This window comes from Lissotriton vulgaris, chromosome 5 (genome assembly GCF_964263255.1).
Source record: "Lissotriton vulgaris chromosome 5, aLisVul1.2, whole genome shotgun sequence".
NCBI lineage: Eukaryota > Metazoa > Chordata > Amphibia > Caudata > Salamandridae > Lissotriton > Lissotriton vulgaris.
In genome coordinates this window covers 374,257,884-374,282,310 of record NC_141693.1, presented here as the reverse complement: position 1 = coordinate 374,282,310, position 24,427 = coordinate 374,257,884, and the positions used below count along the sequence as shown (strand labels likewise).

Here is a 24,427-nt window from a genome sequence, read left to right as displayed (position 1 = left end):
ATGGTTCTTGGGGCTGGCCACATAATTTAATCCCATGTTTTTGAAAGCCTATTTCCTCAAATAAAGTATTTTCCAACCTGCTGATAATCCCATTGCAATTCTTGAGCAGTTTTTCACAAATCAAAATCCATTAGGATAAAGGGATTGAAAAGGAAGGCATTACTTACTCTGACCTTCCGGTCTTTCTTCAAAATCTTCATCTTCATCCTCAGACCCAACCGAGTATTCTGATTGGTTGTCAGAAAGTTCATCTTGCCACTCTGTACAGCAGAAATAAATCATAAAGACATAGATCGGATTTGTTGGCACGCAATATTGGGTAGTTCTTTAGCAGATACGTATAAAAAAGCAAAAACGATTGTATTTTCAAGGTTCCCCAGTGACTCCCAAACTGAGACCAGTGATTCATGAAAAAATGCACTTGTTCTCCTTTGAAGGCAACAGTGCCACTGTGGAAGAATATTAACACATAGATCTTTACCTTGGGTCCTGGCTTAAAAAGTGATGCAGGGCCTTTACTGCTGTTATACACGCAGTAGCACTAGCGAGCTGTGAATGGCTGACAATCTGTAAGTAGTTGGCAACCTGTAGTAGTATGGGGCAGATTTATCAACAGTTTCACCACCACATATTCATGGAAAGTGGTGCAAAATCTTGATAACATGTTTACTTTCCAGCACAAACCTTTTTTTCCACTGGAAACTTTACCTCATAGTTTAACTTTGCACTGGTTTTGTGCTACTGTGAGTCAAGGGGGGTTCCATGGGTGGTACTTGGGTGTTCTAAAGCTACCACCCATCTTTTTGATGCATGATAGGGAAAGAGCAGGAATATGTCGTATTTAATATTATATGACGCATTCCTGTCTTTTTCCTGCGCTGGCACACAATGTGCTGCCCCAATGCAGGCACCCTCGCACCATGGTGGAAGGGTACCTACATTGTAAGCAGGATTGTTTTTGGACAGGAAGGGACACCAAAAGCAATTTCTTGAGGCATTTCCCTTGTTCTATTTATGCTGCAGAATACAGCACACATAGAGGAAAAAACGAGGAGAAATAAAGGTTTTTCTCCTTGTTACGTCTCCCCTGTAGATGCATAGCCTTTGACACATTACCATATCTACCAGTAATAGGAAATGTGCTTGCTGGAACTGGGATTCCTGGTTGGATGAGGTATGCACCCAGACCAGTCAGGAACCACCACTCTAGTCAGGGTAAGCTAGATACACACTAAAAGATAACCTTGCTCACTCTCAAGCAGCTTGGCACAGAGCAGCGTGGCATATCTAAAGAAGCAATGTGCTAAGTATTTGTGCAATACACACACACACACACAAACACAATGAATACACCATAAAAAGAATCCACACAGGTTTATAAAAATAGTTTAATATATTATAAATAAAACAAGACCAAAACAACAAAAATTTAATGTACAGAAATTGAGATATTGAATTCAAAGGAATACATGCATTAACGCGCATAGAAGCAAATAGTGCTAAAAAGGTTATGGTAGGTCACACTGGACCAGGACTAGGGCAAAGTCAAAGTTTGGACCGACCACAATACCTTTCCTGGTCACAAACAGCGAGGTGCCTCGATCTTCTCCACGTAGTGAAGGTGATGACAGATGTGGAGAAGTGTGGCTCAATGGTTAGAGGAGGCAGACCGCCGACAACCTCACGAAGTGGATCAGCAACTGCGCGGACGAACTCGCCCCACTGAGGACCCCGCCCAGCAGACCCGGCAGCAAGAAGGCCATTGGTTCACCGACGAACTCAAGAGCTCCAAGAAGAACTGCCGAGCCCTCGAGAAAGCCTGGAGAAGGGAGCCAACACCGGACAACATGACCACCCTCAAGCTCGCCACCCGGAAGCACCATCAACTGATCCACGCCACCAAGAAAACAGCATTCAAGGACCGGCTGGACAACAACGCACACAACTGCAAGGAACTCTTCAACATCGTGAAAGAGCTCTCCAACCCCAACGCCGGAAACAACGACATCACCCCATCGCAAGACCTCTGCAACTCCCTCGCCTCCTACTTCCACGACAAGATCGCGGACATACACAACAGCTTCAGCACTCAACCGATGCACGCCACGACCGAACCACCGCCCCCCACCAACAACCTTCGCGCCTGGACTCCGATCAGCACCGAAGACACCGTCCCCACGATGAACTCCATCCACTCCGGATCTCCGACCGACCCCTGCCCTCACCACGTCTTCAACAAGGCCGACGCTGTCATCGCACCCCACCTGCGGGACATCATCAACACCTCCTTCAACACGGCCACCTTCCCTGAGAGCTGGAAGCACGCCGAACTCAGCGCTCTACTAAAGAAACCAACAGCAGACCCCACCGAACTCAAGAATTACCGCCCCATCTCGCTCCTCCCGTTTCCAGCCAAAGTCATTGAGAAGACCGTCAACAAACAGCTGGCCGCCTTCCTCGAGACGAATGGATCCCTCGACCCCTCACAGTCTGGCTTCCGAGCACATCACAGCACCGAGACCGCCCTCATCGCTGCCACCGATGACATCCGAGCCCTGATGGACAACGGAGAAACAGCGGCCCTCATCCTCCTAGACCTCTCCGCGGCATTCGACACTGTCTGCCACCGCACCCTAGTGCAGCGCCTCAGCAACGTCGGAATCCAGGAGAAGGCACTGGAATGGATCATCTCCTTCCTCGACGGAAGAACACAGAGAGTTCGCCTACCACCGTACAAGTCAGAGGCCACCGAAGTCATCTGCGGCGTCCCTCAAGGATCCTCGCTCAGCCCCACCCTCTTCAACGTCTACATGAGCCCCCTCGCAGCCATCGCACGCCAACACAACCTCAACATCATCTCCTACGCTGATGACACCCAGCTGATCCTCTCCCTGACCAACGACCCCGCCGCCGCCAGAGCCAACCTTCACGAAGGGATGAAAGACGTAGCCGAGTGGATGACGACCAGCCGCCTGAAACTGAACTCAGACAAGACGGAAGTCCTCATCCTGGGCTCCTCGCCCTCCGCCTGGGACGACTCCTGGTGGCCCCCTGCCCTGGGCACCGCACCCAAACCGACAGACCACGCACGCAACCTGGGCTTCATCCTGGACTCCTCCCTCTCCATGACCAGACAAGTCAACGCCGTCTCCTCGTCGTGCTTCAACATCCTGCGCATGCTATGGAAGATCTTCCGGTGGATCCCCACTGAGACCAGGAAGACGGTCACCCAGGCCCTCGTCACCAGCCGACTGGACTACGGCAACGCCCTCTACGCCGGAACCACCGCCAAGCTCCAGAAGAGACTCCAGCGGATCCAGAACGCCTCAGCCAGACTCATCCTCGACATCCCCCGACAGAGCCACATCTCCGGACATCTGAGAGACCTGCATTGGCTCCCCGTCAACAAGAGAATCACCTTCCGTCTCCTCACCCACGCACACAAAGCCCTACACGATCAAGGCCCGAGCTACCTCAACAACCGCCTCAACTTCTACGCTCCAAAACGCCATCTCCGATCAAGGAGTCACGCCCTCGCTGCCGTCCCCCGCATCCGAAGAGTGACAACAGGAGGAAGGTCCGACCGACCTGCGCCTGACCCAAGACCACCTCTCCTTCAGGAAGAAGCTCAAGACCTGGCTGTTCGAGCAGTAGCAGCACCCCCCCCCCCCCCCCACCCAAGCGCCTTGAGACCCTCCGGGTAAGTAGTGCGCTTTATAAATGTCTTTGATTGATTGATTGATTGATTGAGACCTCGATTCAGAGCTCTGGCCAGGGACCAGGGTTCGATTCCTGCCCGGCGGGTCTTGGGCTCATTAATTCCCCTGACCGGATATTCTCGCCTCAGTGCCTATTCTGATCATGGGTCCCGCGCTGCAACTCTGGGCAATAGCTTGCTTAGTCTCCACAACGGCCCCCACAACGCGAGGGATGCCTGGTCTGCACCATAGGGGTGCCCAGGAGTGGACACTTCACAGGGAAAGCCAGGAAGGGTTCCCTTGCGGTATTCGTACAAGCGCCGGGAAACCCACTGCGGGTAGCTGTGCGCTATACAAGTACAAAAACATTTACATTTACATGTTGGAGTCGAGAGGCGTCAAATAATGCACCAGATTCTGCCATTCAGTCAAGGGGATGCATCGATTTCACCAAGCTGCAGCGGCGGCAATACACTGTCTGATATGTGAATCTCTGGAGGCAAAGCACTGGTTCCAATCAGATGCTGAATTTTTACTCCTGCAAACGGGTTGATGACCTGCTTTTGCTACACACAGACAGGAGATGTGTCTAAATCGATGTTGCGAGTATCTGGGCCCTTTCCAGTGAGCGAGGCAGAAAGGCAGGGCTGGAGACTTTGATATCCCTGAGTTTCAAGCAACAGGAGGCAAGCCAACAGGCCCCCGGAGATCACTTGGAAGAAGGCAGAGTCCAGCTTCCTTAGGCAGAGTCAGAGAGCTGCAGACAGCAGGGCAGCAAACAGAAAAGCAGGCCTTCAGATCAGCAGTCCAGCCGAGTCTTTTAAGCAACACAGCAGTTATTCTGGCATAGCTTCAGGTACAAGCCCAGTAGTGTCTGATTTTAGGAGGCCATAGACACAGTACTTATCCTCCAAAGTATATTACGGAATTCCCAATGCTAGCTTATTAGAGTAGTAGGCCTCACAGTAGTGAAAAACTAAATAGGCTATTTGTCACTACCAGGACATGTAAAACATAAAGCCACATGTTCTATCTTTTACTTCCATAGCACCCTGCCCTTAGAGTTACTTCCGGCCTACCTTAGGGGTGACAGGCTACTGATGTGGCTGGCACAATTAGCGCTGCAGGCCCACTAGTATAATTTGAAGTACAGGCCCTGGGTATGTGGAATACCACTTTATAAGGGACTTACCTGAACATCAAATATGCCAATCAGGTATACACAAATGTCATCATGTTTAGGGAAGAAGCACATGCACATTAGCACCGGTTAGCAGTGGTAAAGTGCTAAAGCCAACATAAATAATTAGCAAAATGTGATAGCAAAAGGGAAAAAGTCTGCGGAAACACTACCCTAAGGATGACAGATCTAACAGCACCAAAAATCCATAGGCGGATGCATGGGAACACCCATGCTCTACCCCTGGAATGCCTCCCTGGGACAGAGTAATGCAACTGTGTTGCGTTTCTCTAGATTTAGCAAAAACTGTACCCCAAGAGGTACAATCCTCTATTTCTGGTGTTATCCCCATGGGCAAGTAGATGTTCCACTTTCTGGGTTTTTCATAAGCACTATTATTGCGGAATTCTGCTTCTAGCTGCGTCATTTTCTGAGCTACCCAGAATGCCATTTATTTATGTTTTGCGGGCATTTTACCCATTACTGCATGTAACGTTTGTGATGTAATTTTAGTTGCTGTATTTTGAACTGGAGTTGTATTTGTTGTTATCATTGCTGGCTGTACTGTAGGTGTTCTCATGATGAATTGTGTCATGTTTCTGTAAAGTTTAATCAATTCTTTGTGAAGTATCAGTAAGTCTCCTGCTGGCAAAGTTTCAATGTCAGGATGTGGTGTGTGGGCCGCTAATATTGCTATTTAAAGAGTGGACCTGCACACCTAAATTTTCTCAATTTTTATTCAAGTCACTAAAGTTCATGTATTCAATTTTGAACACAGTTTAGCGTGCAGTGCACTCTATGGGGTTAGCCCTACACTCCTCACATATAAGATTGCATAAAGACAAGGCAGAGGGAAGCCCAGGACCTGCGTGCAGCCCAGCTTAGGACACAAAAAGAGTCTCTCCAATTTTTAAATGTTTTGTTAAATGATTAAAAAAATCTATGTCTTTATCAAAAGAGAGAGAGAGAGGACTAGAAAGCTAGTCCATATCCCCTGGGTTTATATGTAGAATCAATAAGGACTAGCCTGTTTGTGAATTAACATAGACTCAAAAACTGTATGACAGAATGCAAACCATTGTGTTTGTTCATGAACACCTCACCCACCAACCTGGTTGGCGGTATGCTTCATCATCGGGCCCACTCAGTGACACTGAATGCGTCCCGGGTGTGCTTCGACGCCTGGATAGAGCGGAGCAGGTATTTTACTGAGAGTGCAGTGTGGTGACGTGAAGGTGAACGTTTAAAAGCTATACAGGGATCCCAGTACCCGAGGGTAGAATTATACTTTAATAACTGGGTCACTGTTAGCATTAAAAGAAGGCTGCTGGATGTGTTAGGAGTATATTAGGTTCTCCTGCATCCAAGTGTTGTCTACATGTTTCAGCCAGCCCTTTTGATTAAAACTGGCTTTCCTCAAGACCAAAATAGTGGTGGTGCAATTATTTTAATTTAAGTGAGTGTGTGATTGGTCAATGTGAAGCACTCGCTAAGGTGCTCTATGAGTGCGAGGGGGACACATCACTGGACATACAACATGTATGACAACACAAACATACACAAGAGAGTCTTAGAATGGTATTGGTAATACATATTCACAATGCAGATTTATTGCCGATATACAAGTATAATTCTACCCTAGGGTACTAGGATCCCTGTATAGCTTTTAAACGTTTACCTTCACGTCACCACATTGCACTCTCAGTAACATACCTGCTCCGCTGTATCCAGGCGTCGAAGCACACCTGGGACACATTCAGTGTCACTGGGTGGGCCCGATGATGAAGCATGCCACCAACCAGGTTGGTGGGTGAGGGCTTCATGAACAAACACAATGGTTTGCATTCTGTCATACAGTTTTTGAGTCCATGTTAATTCACAAACAGGCTAGTCCTTAAAAACAATTCTAACCATTTCACAAAAACACAGAATCAAGAACATATTATTGAGAGTTGCTTCCACTCTCTTGTATTCAATGATATAACATTCTTAAATATACATTATCAATATATACCATCTTTGAAGTTAAATGTCAAAATGAAACAAAAAACATGTTTTAAACTTTGTCAAACACTGTTACAAAGAGACCCAATGCATTTCGGGTATAGTCAAAACCCTTCGTCAGGAGTAATCTCATTCACAAATTTGCAAGTTAACTGTCGGTGTCTCCTCCGTTCGCAGCTACAACAGAAATCAGATGAATGCAAAATGAGCAAATTTAATATGGCAATGTGAACAGAAATGCAACAGAATAGGATTTGCTCTCAAAGGAATAACGAGTAAAGCAAAGTGTACGGTCAGTGTACTGTGCACTAGAAAAACACAATAGTGTTTTGTATGAATTACTAATAAATACTCGTGAATGGCAATAGCCACCCTCCATCACCACTCACGATGTGAAAAAAGTGCTTAACAAATGGAAATAACTATCTGGCTGCTTACCTAAAGTTTCAACAATAAGCTCCGGTTATTGAAAATTCTCAGAAGGCTAAAGCAATGAAAAAGCAGAAATTCACTCAGTAACGAGCAGTGTTACACAAGCAAACTGTGCGATCAGTACACAAACTGGCAGTATCTGCCACCCAAATGTGGAAAAGCTTACAGAAACGTGCCACAGAACCGCAAGTTCGTCCCGTGGTGAAAAAGTAAAAGATCCGCTATATACCCTGTGATAAACAAGGTAGATTAACTACCGCATTTCTCCAGAAGCATTCACTTTCGCCACAACCCTTCACTTAGTAGAAAACACTCACCGAGAACTGTGCATACTGTGCACACCGTGCATACTCTTCGCTGCTCACACTCTGCCGTCTGTAACGTGCGCGATGACGTCCGCAATGTGACAGCCGTTTTAAAAGGGGCCCGAGTGGGGTCAACAAGAACGATAATCATCTCAACTTTATTAACACTGTCTCCAAAAACAAGGGAACAGTGTAGAATAAACACAAAAATTAATTTGAATGGTTGCACTATGCGATTCTCTGTGATTTTTTAGAAAGACAGAAATGGTTATTTTCAAAGAACAGCAGACTACTTTTTAGGTCTCGGCTAGACAGCGCTTGCGCTGTCTCGAAGAGACATTTTGTATTCACTATGAGGGCTTTAGCCCACCCATAGGTTCCTATTTGCTGGCACCATCGTCAATCTCATAGTCTTTCTTTCCATTGTACATGACATGCATGCGTCATACCTCTTCCCGTGTTTAGCCCTCCCCAAGAGCATGGACCAATTACTACTATTCATCCACTGCTCTGATTTTAGCAACTGTGTTAGGAAATACATTTTTCCCTAAGAGCACTTCACTTGGGAGCTAGTGTTTTCACTCGTTCCGAGCTCCGTTTTGGTAAACAGGTCTGTAAATTTTTCTTATCTTGTTACATTTGTTGCGCAGTCAAAGACCAAGGTCAAAGGACAGATACTGTTTTCTGAGGATGCCTGTTTACTTTGCTTTCTAGACTTCAAAGTGAGAGGATTTTTTGGGCATCCTAAACGTGTTTTATGAAAACGAACTGTGCAATATCAGTTTCTTTACATTTCTCATCAGTGCTGCATCGGGCTAGCACCTCTTAAGCTTCTCCATCTAATATGCACCAGATCTGAAGGAAAATCATTTGTTTAAGTCAGATAGTTCTCTTTTGTTTTTTGTTAAAATGCAAATAATCTTTTCATATTTTAGTTAATAATGGACTGCATTATCACACGTGTTATGCTTAAGAGCTTTTATTCAGCAAAATGCCTATGCAAGTTGACTGTTTTCCATTTACACTTTTAATATGTGCACATTTTTTAGAGCAAATGGATAGGTTCCTTTATCTCAAACCTTACACTTTTCTCTGACGTTTAGAAGAAAGTGAGAAAATGTGTTAATAAATATCATTATTGTAGCAACGTGGAATTAGTTGTTACTAATCTGTCAAACATCAATGTATCAACCAAGAATACATTGCTCTGTAAACTTGTCTAGTTTGGCTCTGCTGAGAAGAAAATACCAGCTAAAAGCATTCGCTTTGTATTTTATTTTAAATATCTCTAGCTTTAAGTAACGAGAACTAGGCCCAGATGGGTGGCATATCACTTCATACAAGAACAGTTTCAACACATAAACTCTTGTTTGTTACACTACATTTTGCTGAGGGTTAGGTGACAAGCAAGCAAGAAAGGCGGGTCAAAATTAAAAGTATCTTCAGCAAACTAAACTGGAACTGTCTGATGTGCATGGCCAAACATGGAGTTTGCCCTGTTGCTCTGCGAGAGACCTCCCATCCGACAGTAGCTGCCATGTCTGCTGAAGTTCACTTATAGCCGTGCTGCTATACCACATGGCTAACAGACATTGACAACACCAATAACTCTCACATTGCAAACACCTATTGGCTTTGATAATGCTTGTTTTAAAAGCAGTCTGTAAAGGTAATATAGCAGCTTTAAAAACAATTCAAGCTTTCCATTTGAAATAACCTCAGGGGGAGCATGCATTGGTCCCCTTTACCACTGGTTACTCCCCTGAGACTGCCACCATAAGTCCCAAAAGTGAATGGGGTCTTCAGAGGAACCCTTCCTCTTTGCGAATCAGTTGCCACGCCTTTAATGCGTGGGGAGCTGTACAATAGTTTGAGACCAGAATTGTAGTTTCAATCCATGAATGCATTTCATACTATGGAGCACATGCATCAAGCTATTTACCGGTCGCAAATGGGAAGATTTGCAGAATCAGCCCCTTTGCGACCGGTAAATAGCCTTTTGGGATGCATCAACCCCAAAAGCATTCGCAAAATAGGTAATCGCTTTTCTTGCAATTACCTATTTTGTGAATGCAGTTAGGGAATCGTAATTTGAGATTCCCTAAATACAATGCAAGAAGCATTCTCAGAATGTGACTTTGCATTAAGGAATCACAAACTACCATCAACTTCAAGTTGATGGTAATTTGCAATTCCTTAGAAAAATGCACAAAATAGCATTTTTCTAAGTGCCAAGTGGTGCATACACATGCATGTGTGTGCGCCTCATGTGCACAAATACCGTTTTTGGGGGAGCATCAGGGCGCCCATTTGGCCCCCTTACACACTTGAACTGCATTCGCAATCTCTAGGCCCATAGGAATGAATGGGAAAGCACTCCCTAATAGCGAATCGCAATTTGCGACTAGCTAATAGGGAATGTATAGGAATCGCAAATTTTTCTGCAAAACCTAAATGCATAAGGAATTGTGATTCCTCAATAGCGATTCCTTAATAATCGATATGAAGGAATCGCAATTCAGTAAGGCAACCACATTTGCCTGCTTGAGGTAGCTTGCCATCTACCTTGGGGCTGCACATGGCTGCTGTGGTACCTGCACCACTTTGCATTATTAATAGCTTGTTTGTTTTGTTTATTTTTTTACAGCTTTTCTTTGACAGGTACTGCGCTCCAGCACAATCTTTGGCATGGAGCAAGAACATTTGCGTGTGAGGCGCACTCGAGTGCATCACGTCGCCAAGACAGTTCTCTTTCCATTGCAGGCACTCAAGCCTTAAAAAGGCCCTGGTTTGTTGGGCGTTGGCAGTAGGATTGGACTTCCCGCAGCTTGCTCAGTGCCACTGCTCCTCAAGGACACTCGAAGCAATATTTGAATTCTATTATTCTGGGTCATTTCTTTTTATTGTAAACATCTTCAGCCTGCTGCTGCTCCTCCTTCGTGTCCTTGTAGGATAATAAACGTTGCTACCTCCACACTTTATGAGCAGGGCAATATGCTTGTTGAGTTGGACAGGATGTTTCAGTGGTTGGCAAAATTTTATTTAGCCTTCAAGTTTTTTTTTTATTTCTTTTTATTAAACTACAAAAAACGACATTCGTAATCACAGTCAATGGGAAGTATGTTCAATCGTTATTATCTATACATCACTGGTGTCTCGCATAATATATGAATGTTAGGAAAACAACTATTGTGACAAACTGGGATCTTCATAGACGGAGACAGTCAGGGGGCACATATATTGTCCCGGTGCTCATTCTAATTGCTCCATATGGCAATCCATTTTTGGGGACAACTTATTGCTACATACATAGTTTTTTCCCTAAGCATGCACCAATCCAGATCGTCTTTCCACCCCTCCACTTTGAGCGCAATCCCTCACCCCACAATCTTGCTAGATTTCTTTTGGCTACTATCAGGCCCAGTGTCACCCATATTTGATCCTTTTTGTTTAAGTCCTTTGGTTCCCAAACATTTAGGAAACATCGTTTAGCCTCCATTCCCATCGCAATGCAAAGGACGTCCCTGAAACAGGCAGACCGCCCCCTCTAAACCTCTGCATGTGCATGCACTCCCACAAAATATGCATAAACGTGCCAGTCTGCCCACACTATCTTCTGCACAGGACCTCATCCACCCTGCTCATGCTAACAAGACGTGCCCCTGTGATATATGTTCTGTGGAAGATTTTCAATTGGACCAAACACAGCCTGGAGGAAATACCTACCTCTCGCGGGGAGGAGACCTCCTCCTGCCACTCTTCGTCATCGAACTCCAACCTGCCCCTCTCCCAACACTCCCGGAGCTGTTCCAGGGGGTCCGGTGCATTATTAATTATTTTCCTATATGTCAACAGCACTGCCTTTGTTTGAAGATAGCCGTCGAGCAACCTGTCCTCCAATGGCGAGAACTCGGGAGTGAAGCACCCTTTGGCAGCTGCGATGTGAGTGCATGCCTCACTTGCAGATATCAAAAGTATTTGGTGTCAACCATTTTGTGTTCCTGTTGCAGTGCATCAAATGTGATCACCTCACCCCCCTACCCTTCAAGTTTTGACTGGAGACACAGAGAAATAGGATGGACCATGATGCTCTCAGCGCTTATGGTGCTTGGGTGTTCTGATTGGTGAATGCAGCCATTATAAGGTGAAGAGGACTCACAGGAAATTGGGTTTGTACTTTTACTGAGTTTCCATTGGCTGTTGTGTTTGAGCAGTAAAGTTTCAGAAGCATAGTCCTCACCTCTGTGTCCTTAAAAGTACTGACAATTATTGATGCTTGGAACAGAAAGGATGCAATAGAACAGAGAGGCCACAATCTTGGTGTGAATTGACTGACCTGTCACACTGCCTCAACAGAAGAGTACTCCTAGGGTATCTTTATGAATTACACTTTTTCACATTTTCTGTTAGAGTGCTTTTTTATTTTTATGGCATGACTTGCTGCCATATGTGGACCTCTGGGCACTGGGAGGTTGCCAAACACCTCCCAGTAATATGAGGTAACCCATAATACATGGCAAGTAATTGGCTAACCCCAATTGGCATATCTGATGTTTAGGTAAGCCCATGGAGAAAATATGCAAAAACTGTTAATGTGGAATGCATGGCAGATGCCACATGTCAGCTGCAGTGTGGTGTGTACCACATGCATTGCAGGCTTCAAAACGCTTAACATCAGGGTTGCCCCAGCAACTCTGCACTGCTTTATGCCACAAATGCAACAGGGACATGTCAAAAAGCATTTTCTACATATTTGAAAGCCAACCTAAATTGTTCTTTGCAGCCCTTAGGGCAGACCATAGGTGAAGAATATTCAGAAAGAGACAAGATAAATAAATAACGTGTATCGTGTCTGCAGTGACAGAATTCTAAAACATGAACTTGCTGCACATACAAAAGCAACCTTGCCGTTAGCAAAGGCTTGATTTATATATAAAGCCAACTAAGAGGAAATAGAAAATACACTGTTGCAACATTCCACTCAGAATTAAAAATCAACTTCATCGGCAAACTTAAGTTTTGCAAAGCTGCTTTTTTTAAAACTTAGTTTATCTCTGCCCCTAAAAACTGGAAACTGATTCTATCAACCTATCACCACACTTCAATTGCATTTTACTAGCTAGTCTGGCTAACAAAAGGAGGGAATCACCTTTTTCAGTAACTCCCTTCAGGAACTTCTGGAAAAGCTGCAAGCTGTGAGATTTCTATGAAGAGAATAAGGGCCATATGTATCATACAAATTCGCTTTCGCAAAGGCCGAAATTCGCAGTATTTCGGCCTTTGCGAATGCAAATTTGTAAAATGGGATGTATGAATGAAAATCCGGTGTAAAATAAGGAATTTGCAATTCCTTATATTGCAATTGCATTTAAGGAATCGCAAATTTTGCGATTCCTTAAATGCAATGAAGGAAGATAAAAACAATTGCTAATTGTCCCTAAGGAATCACAAATTACCACCAACTTCAAGTTGGTGGTAATTTGCGAATTTCTTGAAAAATGACCATTTTTGCATTTTTCTAAGTGCCATGTGACGCACATACATGCCCTTAGGCATGTATATGCACCACATGTGCACCCATACTTTGGACACCCCTGCACTCTTGAAATTATTCACAATTTGCGATTTGCAATTTGTGAATCGCAAATTGAAAATAAATTCCCATTCCTTCCTATGGGCCAGGAGTCCCATAGAAATGAATGAGAAAGTATTCCTTAATTGCGAATTCGCAATTTGCGAATTCGCAATTAAGGAATATCAAGAAATTTCTTTAAAATCGCTATTACAGAATCGCTAATTGGTATCTTGATACATATGGCCCTATGTGAGGATAATTAAGGACACCACACACATGGGAATTATCTGCTTCTGCTTATGAGGATAATGCAAGGGGAAATGAAAGGGAGTTGAGACGAATAGAAACACAAAGGGAAGGCAGGAACATTTAGAAGTTTCAGGTTTATAGTAAGAAAAGATAATGTGTAAGCTTCCTTTTTTTTTTTTGTTCAAATCTGTTTTTATTGTGAACACAGCGATAAGCCTACAACCCCGTGCTGGGGCCGGCCGCGCATAAAAGAACTTGTAGGTGTGTGCCACCCAGGGGGGGGAATGGAGCATTAACACAGCGCTCTGCCTACAACCCCTCAGAGGGGGCCGGCCGCGTGGCTTAGGGGTAGTGATGGCAAGAGCTGGCCACATGCGGGTGCTGCACCGTTGTGCGGGGGAGGCGCGCATGGAAGTGATAACTGCAGTGTCACGTTTTCTAAAGGCCCAACGGGGCTCAAACTGCCCCTTAGGGGGGCGGAAGCCAGAGTGGCAAGTAGGAAGGAAGGAAAAGTCGGAGGAAGGTTAAGCAGAGGCGAGAAGAAGAGGGGCCAGGGGGAGAGATATCAGCTGCCAGTAGGGGGGCAAAACACAAGTGGGCGTGCGGTGTGGCGGGTCGCAACAGTACCTGCACTGGGGGGAGTAGTTAAGGGCATAGTCTGCTCGGGTCGGCAGGGATAAGGGCGTCCTCAAATAGATGCAGAGCATGAAGCCTAGGGGGCATGTGGCGGGCGTAGCTGATGGAGCACAGGTGGCGCACGAGGGGTTCCCACACTGCCTTGAAGCGCACGCCCCTCATTTGTATCCCCGCCGTGAGCAGCTCCATAGCCAGGACCTGCCAGAGGCGCACAAACCAGGAGGCTATCGGCGGCGCTTCAGCCCGTTTCCAGTATAAAGCGATGAGTTGCTTGGCAGCGCCTAGCATGTGAAGCGTGAGGATCCAGTCGCTGCGCGTGAGGGCCCTAAGCGCAGGGGGTCGAATGCCCAGCAAGAGCGTGCAGACCTCTTCAGGCAGGGGGAAGCCCAACACCCTCTTGATGTGGCTGAGGACCTCCTTCCAGAAGACAGCTAGGATAGGGCACGTCCACCAGATATGCACGAAGTCTCCAGTCGCAGTGCCACACCTCCAGCACAGCGGCGAGGCAGTCGGGAACATTTTGCTGAGTCTCAGGGGGGTATAGTACCATTGCGTAAGCATCTTGTAGGCGTTTTCCCTCTGCGGAATGCTGCGAAAGGTTTTGGGGATGTCGTTCCACAGCCTGGCCCACTGAGAAGGCGTTATGTCGGCACCCGCCGCCGACTGCCATTGCCTCTGGTAGGGGTGCGCGGGTGGAGAGGTGGGGTGCTGCAGTATGTTATAAATCTGGGAAATAAGCCTCTTCAGCCCCCCTAGGGAGCGTGCCAGTTTCTCAAAGGGCGTATAGGCCCTGGTGGCAGCCCGGTACACGTCATCTCCCATAGTCCAATGGCGCAGTTGGGCGTACTGTAGGCCGGCGGTCGAGGGTAGACCGAATTCCTCCCTGCAATGGGGCCATGATTTAGGTGATCCTCCAAGAAAGAGGTCCCCTATAACTCTGCAGTCCCCTTGTGTCCAGCTCTCAAAAGCACGGGTCCGGGCTGCGGGGAGAAAGTGCGGGTTACCAGCGATGGGGGTGTGCGGAGAGGGTAACGTGGTAAGGCCTTTGGGCACCGCTACCCTGTCCCAGACGTCCAGGACCGTTTTCGTCGGGACCGCCATATACGCACTCCTGGAGCGCGCCACTCGCGGCAGCCAAGGCAGGTCCCAGATGGTGCGCCCCGTGACCACCCGATCCATGTGGAACCAGTGCTTGTCGCTCTCACGCGCACCCCATTCTATGACAAACCGAAGATGCGCCTCCCAGTAGTGGTGGAGAAGGTTTGGGCAGGCGAGGCCGCCCCTATCCCTCGGTTCCATGAGGACTTTCTATGAAAACCGGGGGCGTTTACCTCCCCAAATGAACGACGTGAGGTCACGTTGGAGACTCTTAATACAGTGGAGCGGGATTGGGGTGGGCAAACATTGAAAAACATAGAGAATACCGGGGAGGACCGACATCTTGACCGCGTTGAGCCGCCCTAGCCAGGAAACCATCAAGGGCTTCCATTTTCGCAGGTCCGCCAGGACTTCTTTGCGGCAGGACGCCCAGTTCCGCGCGGACCAGGAGTCCAGGTGGGGCGTCAGGTCTAGACCCAAGTACTTGATGTGGCTCTCCGCCCAACGGCAGGGCGCTACCCCTTTCAGGAAATTGACCTCTTCCGCAGGGATGGTGAGGTTGAGCGCCCAGGATTTGGTGTGGTTGATTTTAAGGCCGGACGCTCGTTCAAATAGGGAGAGGACATCGTGCACCGCCGGGAGGGAGTCCCGAGGGCGTGTAAGAGTAAGGATCAGATCATCAGCGAACAGCGCCACCTTGTTGTCACGTCCCCCATGGGGGATTCCGTGAATGCCAGGAGTGCGCCTAATCAGCGCCGCTAACGGCTCCACCGCGAGGGCGAACAAGAGCGGCGAGAGCGGGCACCCCTGCCTCGTGCCCCTGTGAATCGAGAGCGGCGGTGTCAGCTGGCCGTTGACCCGGATTCTGGCCTGTGGTCCGAGATAGGGGGCCATGCACCTGGCGATCATTTTAGGACCAAAACCAAGTTTCTGGAGGACTGCTCTCAAGAAGGTCCAGTCGACCCGGTCGAAGGCCTTCTCTGCGTCCAGCGAGAGAAGGCAGGCCGGGATGTCCCAATGTCGCACCTTCCCCACTAGATGTGCCAACCTGCGCACTTTATCGGCCCCCTGTCGATCCCGAATGAATCCCACCTGGTCCGGGTTTATCAATCCCGGCATGTACGGGTCCAGCCGTTTGGCCAGGATCTTGGTGTAGATCTTAAGATCGGTATTCAGGAGGGCGATAGGGCGATAGGAGGCGCACAGGTCGGGGTCCTTCCCAGGTTTAGGGATCAGGGCGATCTCCGCCAGGCCCATATCGGGGGACGGGCCAGTGGTGTCAGAGAAGGAACCGTACAGCCGCAGCAGGTGCGGGCGGAGCTGGGTCAGAAATAAGCGGTAGAAGGTCAGCGGCAGACCGTCCGGTCCCGGGGTTTTCCCAGGGGGGAGGTCCTTGACGGCCGCTGATATTTCCTCCTCCTGCAGGGGATCTTCCAGTGCAGCCGCACATGCCGGTGACAGCGGAGATCCCTCGAAATCCGTAAGAACGGCCTCCCGCGCCTCCGCAGAGGTAGGCTCCTCTTCATACAGGGAGGAGTAATAGGTGACAAAGGCCTCCTGCTTGGCTTTTTCAGTGGTGGCGCAGGTGCCATCCTGCCACCTGATGTTGGCGAAGTGGGCCCTGGCTGCACGTGCCCGCAGTCTGCCTGCCAGCAGGCGTCCTATTTTGTCCCCGCCCTGGTAGTAGCGTTGTTTGAGCGCCAGCAGGGAGCGCTCTGCCTTATTGGTGCGCAGCGTGCGGAGTTGCCCCCTGAGGTTGGCGAGCGTTCTCTTAGACGCTTGTGAGGGACAGTTCCTGTCCCGAGTTTCCGCTTGTTTGATCTCACTGGCCAGGTCGGTTTCTAGCTTAAACGCCTCCCGCCTCCGCGCCACCGCCAGGGAGGTAATGTGGCCCCTAATGGTGGCCTTAAAGGCATCCCAGATCATGTGGAAGGGCAAATCTGGGGTATCGTTAATGGCGAAGTACGAGTCTATGGCGTCACGGATGCTAACAACATCCTCCGGGTCCCGAAGGATACTCGGCGGAAGTACCCACCTCCGCTCCCGAGCGGCATGGGCCAGCGGATCTTGTAACAGAAGTTCCACATGCGCGTGGTCCGATAAGGAAATGTCGGAGATAGCGGCAGTCAAGGAATCTCGGGCCAATTCAAGGGAAGTAAAAAGATAATCTATACGGGAGTACGTCCTGTGGGAGTGAGAATAAAAGTAGTCCCGGGTTCCCGGGTTGTGGTAGCGCCACACATCCACAAGCCCCAGGTCTGTAATCTGCGTTCTAAGGGCAGAAGACATTGCCCCCGCGCCATTAAAGGAGGCCCCCGCTCGGTCTAACTCCGGGTCCCACACTAGATTGAAGTCCCCGCCCAAGATCGTGCAAGGGTCGCCTGGTGGGAACTGGTCCCGCAGAAGCGCTTGGAGGTATTTATCCTGCGACTGGTTGGTCGCATATACACAGCCCAAGGTGAACTGTGCACTACCCATCTGCACCGTGGCTCGGAGGAAACGCCCGTCAGCACTCTTGAAGGGTTTCGTGGGTCCCCGTCTGAAGCCAGCCCTACAGAGAATTGCCACCCCCGCCGTTTTAGTGTCAGAAGAGGCCCAGAACTGCGTGGGGTATCTAGGGTGCGCCATGCGCCTGGTATCCCCCTTCAGAAGGTGCGTCTCCTGGAGGAGGATAATGTCAGGGGAGTGGTGCAGGAGATAGCGCCATAGCTGATTCCGCTTGTTGGGGGAGTTGAGCCCTTTAACATTGAGTGACAGGACCTTCAGGGGTGCGGGGATGTTCGCCGTCATCGCACTAAGGGGGGCGGGGCTGCGCAATCACCCATGAAGCATCTCCCCCCTCAGACAGGGCAGCGTTCGCCTCCCCCCGCCCCCGTTGCGCCAACACCCGCAGGTCCCACCATGCCACCACTCTGCAATCGCGGGGAGAGAACCAGAAGAAAGGGCAGCGCGAGAAAAAAGCAGGGAGAAAAGAGAGAGAAGGAAAATAAAGGGTGCATAGAAAAACACAACCAAAACAGGCCAACAGGGCCATCGTACAGTGTCCCAAGTACCGGACATCCTCTACCCGAGGGTTCGGATGAACACAGGAATGTCACTTCCTATGGGACAAAGTGAGGGAGCGGAGATCTGGGTGGGTGAAATCTGGTCGTCTCGCTGCCCATCCACCCCGCTGTCACAGGGAAGTCCGGGGGTAGTACGAGCCGGGAGGCCCTTAAGTCCAGGCCAGACGCCAAGAGGGCACCAAAGCTCGGCGGTGAGGGACAGGGCCCGGAAGGGACGGAGGTCACCAGCCGCTCCCTCTGACCCCCCATGGGGGGGGGGGAACCGCAGAGGCGGCCCGCAAGGGAGGAGGGGGACCCCACCACCATGAACAGCAGGACAAGGTCACCGAGGCGTGATAGGACAGGTCCAGATGCCCAGGGGACGAGTGCAGGCTCAAGGCAGCATGGGTCTCATCGTTCGTGTTCAATGATCTCCTGGAGTTGAAGGACGATCCTCTCCCTCAGTGCCGGAGGCGAGAAGCTGGGAGGCCTGCTCCTCGCGGTCGCCCTCAAGGGAGCGTATGTGCGCGATAATGTCTTGCTTGGCCTGCGAGGTGGAGAGGCTATCCACCGGGGGGGACCGGCGATGTCTGCGCACCGTGGACCAGTCTGGACGTGGCGGGGCTCTCTCCGGGTGATGAGAGCGGGGCGGGATGTGGTCCGGGGACTCCGGCATGCCAAGCAGTTGCGCCGCTTCTCGGTAGGACCGGAGGGCCCTACGCTTGTCTTCCCACCGAAAGATGAGGGCAAAGGGGTGCCCCCACTGATAGGAAACATTGAGGGCCCGGAGTCTCTCCGTGATCGGGCGGAAGACCTTCCTCCTGTGGAGCGTGAAGGGAGCCAAGTTGTGGAAGATCTGGAACTTGTGTCCTCCATAACGCAGGTCCGGGTTGTCTCTTGCCGCTTTCAGTTTGGCCTCCTTCTCCGTGAAGTAGTGGAGCCTGGTGACGATGTCGGGCAGGAGGCCCGCCTTGCCCCCCGCTCCAAAGACTCGATGTGCGCGGTCAAGGCGCGGTGGGTGAGCATCGTCCTCGCCCCATACCGCGTGCAGGAGTTGGGCCACGTAGGCCATGGTATCAGTCCCCTCTTCTCCGAGTGGCACACCCCGTATTTGGAGGTTATTTCGGCGCCCCCTATTTTCCAGGTCCTCCTGCTTGATCTGGAGCTGGATATGCTGCTCCTCCAGGGTCGCCACCCTCTGCCAGATCTGCTCCAGGTCTTCGGTGCGGGAGTCGACCGTATTTTCCAGACCGTCAACCCGGTCGCCCAGATCGGTGACCTCCTTGCGTAGCTCCTTGACACATGAGTGGACCTCCGACCTGAGGGACCCAAATTCGGATTTTAAGTCAGTCATGAAGGAGGACATGAAGGCCTGGGTCACCGGGGGGGAGTCGGCAGGCGGCAGAGGCTTCCCCCCTGACGATGAGGGACCCCCGGAAGAAGGCGGCGAGCCCGCTTTGCCCCACATGGCGGCCACCGACGTGCCCTTGGTCGTCGCTGCTGGGGGGTCTGGCTTGTTCCCCTTGCCCTTGGATGAAATGGCTCTTCACCTCCGGTTCCGTCGCCACAGACAGCCAACCAAGGGGACAAGACGGCGTGCAGACAGGGGGGGTGGAGGAAGACTGCTCCCTGGAGTCGTCCCGCGGTGGCCAGGAGCCGGATCTCGCAGGATGGGGACCTCCGGTGGCTGTAGCAAGGCTCGGCCTCCCGTTCCCGCCAAAGCCAGGGCCTCCCCCAAGTGCAGCGCCCGAGCAGCCCCACGGCCCTCCGCCAATTCACTCTAGGGCAGCAGGGAGCCCGAGGGCAGGGGGTCGCGTGGGCAGATGAGCTGGCCTCCTGCCTCCAGGTGCACCGCCACAAGCAGCCGATCAGGGGGACAAGATGGCGGTCGGCTCTGCAGCAGGGCCCCTCTATTGCCGGACCCCTCCAGGGACAAACAGGGGGAGGGGCGGCGCGAAAGTTGCAGCTCACCAGGAGTGTCCCGCGGTGGTTGAGAGATCTGGAGCCGGGTCTCGTGGGGGGAGGGCCTCCGGCGACTTCTCCGGGCCTGGCCTCCCGTTCCCGCCAAAGCCGGGGCCTCTCCTAGTCGCAGCACCCGGGCAGTCACAGCGCCCTCCGCTGGGGGCAGCCCGGCGCCAGCAGCCTCGATGGAGCCGCCCAAGCAGCTATCCGGCTCCACGGGAGGGGATCCGCCGCAGGTGGGGCACAGGGAGTCTCCAGCACCTCGCCAATGTCGTCGATCGGCTCCGCTCTGGGAGAGCTGGGCCAGGCTTCTCGGCGGCAGACCCTGCAGGAAGATGGCGGACAGGGGCCGATCGCGGAGGTCCCGGGGCTCCGGGCGTCTGCAGCGGGATCCCCAACGGCCAGGACTCGCCTCCGGGATATAATGCTGGCAGGGCTCACAGCACACAGGGGGCCCCCAGGAGAAAAAACCCCTCGGACTTCGAGAAATCAAGCTAATTGCACAGCGGGGCGACAGAGCTCGCACGAGACGCGTCCGCTCACATCGCTGTCTCGGCCACGCCCCTGTAAGCTTCCTTTGAAGTTGACCCCTCTCTAACTACACTGGCACCTTCAACAGAGGTGAGTATTAAAACATAATCAGTTTGAGCAATGCCGCTGGTGGGGAGATGGGTGCAACTCCTTCTATTAGACATGCAAATAGGCATGCTTAGGCACAGACTTCCACCATTTTGAGAAAATCCTAGCATAGTGCTTTTGGGGGATCATTTAGACAACAGTTTTAAGAATTGCTAAAAAGATGGAAACTTAGTGGAGATAGTTTCCAGGGTCTACAGCAACCATGGCTGAATTACAATATTTGTGGGCTCCCACCAGAACATTGGCTGGCATATAGAGACACTTACAGGAAGATTGGTTGCTTGTCTGAAGAATGAGGCTTTGGATCCTCCTTGCTCTTCAGTCCCAATCTCTGGAAGTTGTTCTCAAATGGTCAGGAAAGATAGCCTAATGACGTCCATAGGAAATGAAAGACACGCAGGTTGGCTTGGAAGAAGAAGAAGCTGCCCAGTTGGGAACTGGAGGGTATCTAAAGCCCTTGCTGGAAAGATTGGTTGAGTCTGTCACCCTGTATTGCAAGAAGAATTGTTTTCGTGAAGGGAGGGATGAGATACCTTCTTGCCAAAAAACAAACCTCTTAGGCTCTTTCCTCTTTGTATGTCTCTTGCAGAATGCAGCACACATAGAAAGTGGAAAATAATTAGGCAAATTAAACATGTTTCTCCTTGTTATGCCTCCTCTGGGAAGGTGTGGTATTTTGATGCATTCCCAGTTCTACCACTCATGGCAAATCCGGGAATGCATCAAAATCCATAGGTGTATGCATGGGAACACCCACCCTCCACCCATGGAATGCCGCTCTGGGGAAGAGTAATGCAAGGCAGCAACTTGTGCTTACTTGTGTTAGTTGCATTACTCCAGAGTTGCCAAGCTATGCAGGATCACACAAGGTAGTCTTGCGTGGATCAGTCTAGCCAGAAGAACTAGGGTAGGTCTCAGCAAGAAAGGAGCAGAAGTAAATCAGAACAGTTTTGTGTCAGTGTTGTATAGCTTGAATCCTCAGGCCATCTACAACAAACAGCAAACTGATTGAAGAAATGCTTGAATTAATCTCTGTCACTTGCAATCACTTGGACCACATTACTGCCCATCGTTTTTCACCTGCTATGCTATTCTAGACAGAGACCAGCCATTACAAATCAGTCTTAGCCTTTTCCAATAGGAATAATTCAGCCTGAACTTCCAGGCTGCATGCCCTCCGGATAGGAGCACAGGCAACCCCAGACTAGTTTAAGCTTATTTGGCTCTTCAGAAGAGGGTTAATGCTCGAGTACAGTGGCACAGTAAATACGAGACATATCCGTTGCACTTAGAGCTTCTAATACAACAAAACAAAAGTGATGGAAGGAATGTTTGAATTAATCACAGCCGCTGGTGATCGTTGAGGTAGCAGTCAATGTTTATCAGAAAGAATGACCATCCTGACAGAAACCAGCCATATGCAAATTAGCCTTAGACCTGCTATAATAGAAAACTTCAGCCCAAACTGCGAGGGCAGGAACATAAACGAGAACATAAGAACCGCAGATGAGTTTCAGATGACTTAGGCTTCGCCTTGAGGTATAGTTGAGTCCTGTACCACAGTGAGCATGGGAACTCTGTCTAAAGGAGCATAGTGGACAAACAAAGATGTAGCGGAATACAGCCCAAGCAATCAGCAATGTCTGAGATTAGTTTGAGAGTTCATCCCATCACCATTGTCCTAGTGCTATGTCCAGATGCACTATGTCCAGATGTCGTTCCAGTGCTTGCTGTGCCACAGGACCTCAGTTATTCCTCACTGATAAGGCTTAAATAGGCCCAAACCAGTCTGGTGTTGCTTGTGTTTCTGTTTAGAGGGAACCAACAGTTCAGGCAGGACTGATGCTATTGGAGATGGACCAAGGATGATTTTCATATGGCTGGTTATCTTGTCATAATAGACGAAACAATACAGATTAGATGGCCGGTGGCTAAGGATTTTTACAAGCATTCCATCTGTTACCTTTGTGTTTTCCCGAGTATTTTTTATAACAAAGATGATTGAAGAATGATACATATTTTCATTTTAAAATATTATGATGATGTGCTAATTTAGTCTTGTATGGCTGAGTGCACTTGTTTTATATAATGGGCAGCATACAATATTTTGATCAACTGATCAGTTTTTAAAGATTTTTTTTTCAATGTTTCAAACCTGAATAAACTGGAAATTAAGTAAAAAGACTTCAGACCTGTTTATCTACCAGGGTGTTTACCTTTCCTTCATCCTGGTCTGAGGTTTCCCTGTATGCATATACGTGTACCTTTGAAGCCATGCTTATTCTTCAAAATACCTCCATATTTGACAGAAAAATATGCAATGCTTTCAAACTGGGGCCTTATTTAAGGTTTTTTGGCGCAGGATTAACACCGCAAACCTACCGTCCTGCCAAAGCTGAGGTTACACTTATCCATTTAGAGGAGGAGAAAGCACTGCTTGCCATCAGTGTAGCGTCTCTAGGTTCCATGAACAATGATCCCGGATCCAGTGGTACATCTGCCACAGAAACACTGAGTTAGAGTGGTGGTTGTCCTGCCTAATTGAGGGTGGGTCTATGTCACTCATTTCCCCTGCCCGTGTCCTCAATGTGAGCTATGGTAGTAATGGGCAATATTTTTTTTTTAAACCCTGAAAGCAGGGAGAACGCTGCGTGTGCATCGGTCCATTTCCTTTTAGTTCAGAAATAACAAACTCCTGATTTGGGAACAAAAGAACTGTGCCAAGTCGGTGCTCTAAACATGGCACCTGCTTGGCACACATCACTACTGTGAAGGGGACTGTTAGGGTGGCCCCTTTCTTCACAACAGAGTTCACCAACAGTCAGATGGAGATGTCTAAATATGGCGGATGGTTGTCCACCACTGACCACCACCCGTAGCAGGATAGCAGGACACCTACCAAAGCCTAAATGAGGCCTTAAGTTCAGATTTTCTATCGGGGAACCCCCCACAGAAAAGTTTTCCTAAAGTAATGACCTATTAGATGTGTGCAACATTTGGAGTTCCTTTCTTTTCAGTTAAGGATACTCAATGGGACGCAATATTGATAAAATATACGATAAAATTAAATGAGTGATCTACAAAATTGCTTCAGTCAATCACCAAATTGTTCTGCTAACCAATATATGACCTCTAACAATAGAACCTGTAAAATTGTTGAATTACAATTTATGGCAAGTGAAATGAAGGGTAAACTGGGGAAAATAAACAGATTATTGTAGTATTATGTGAAAATTAGGTATAAAACAGGGGAGGTGATGTGTCTTTTTCAGACACTCTGCCTAAATTCCTTACTGCAGTGAAGTGTCGATAAAGAAAATGGAACCCTGGGACGATGCGTCGATGATGCGCCAAAAGTCAAGTTGCGATGCGTCGATTCCACAGGTGCTGCTTTGCAGTTAAGGCGATGCATCACGGACTTCGGTCTTTCGGTACTAGAGACTCATGAAGTAGCAGTTTTTCGTGGGTGATGCAATGAAAAGCTGGGGCCTGGATTGTAAGCTGCGGTCGTTGCATTCAGCGGGAACCATGCTCAGGTGCAGGCAGTGGCGATGTGTTGGGTTTTGGCAATGCTGTGCCGATTCCCAATGATGCTTGGAGTCAAT

The 24,427-nt window shown here is 49.2% G+C and overlaps 1 protein-coding gene across 1 annotated transcript in view; it reads right to left on the bottom strand.

Moving 5' to 3' along the window:
* Positions 1 to 24,427, bottom strand: part of CHD5 (chromodomain helicase DNA binding protein 5) — a 1,029,381-nt gene that overhangs the window by 358,543 nt on the left and 646,411 nt on the right. Inside the window, exon 27 of the mRNA XM_086921723.1 lies at positions 168 to 260. Coding sequence (XP_086777849.1) covers positions 168 to 260 — 93 coding nt within the window. The remainder of the gene's footprint in view (positions 1 to 167; positions 261 to 24,427) is intronic.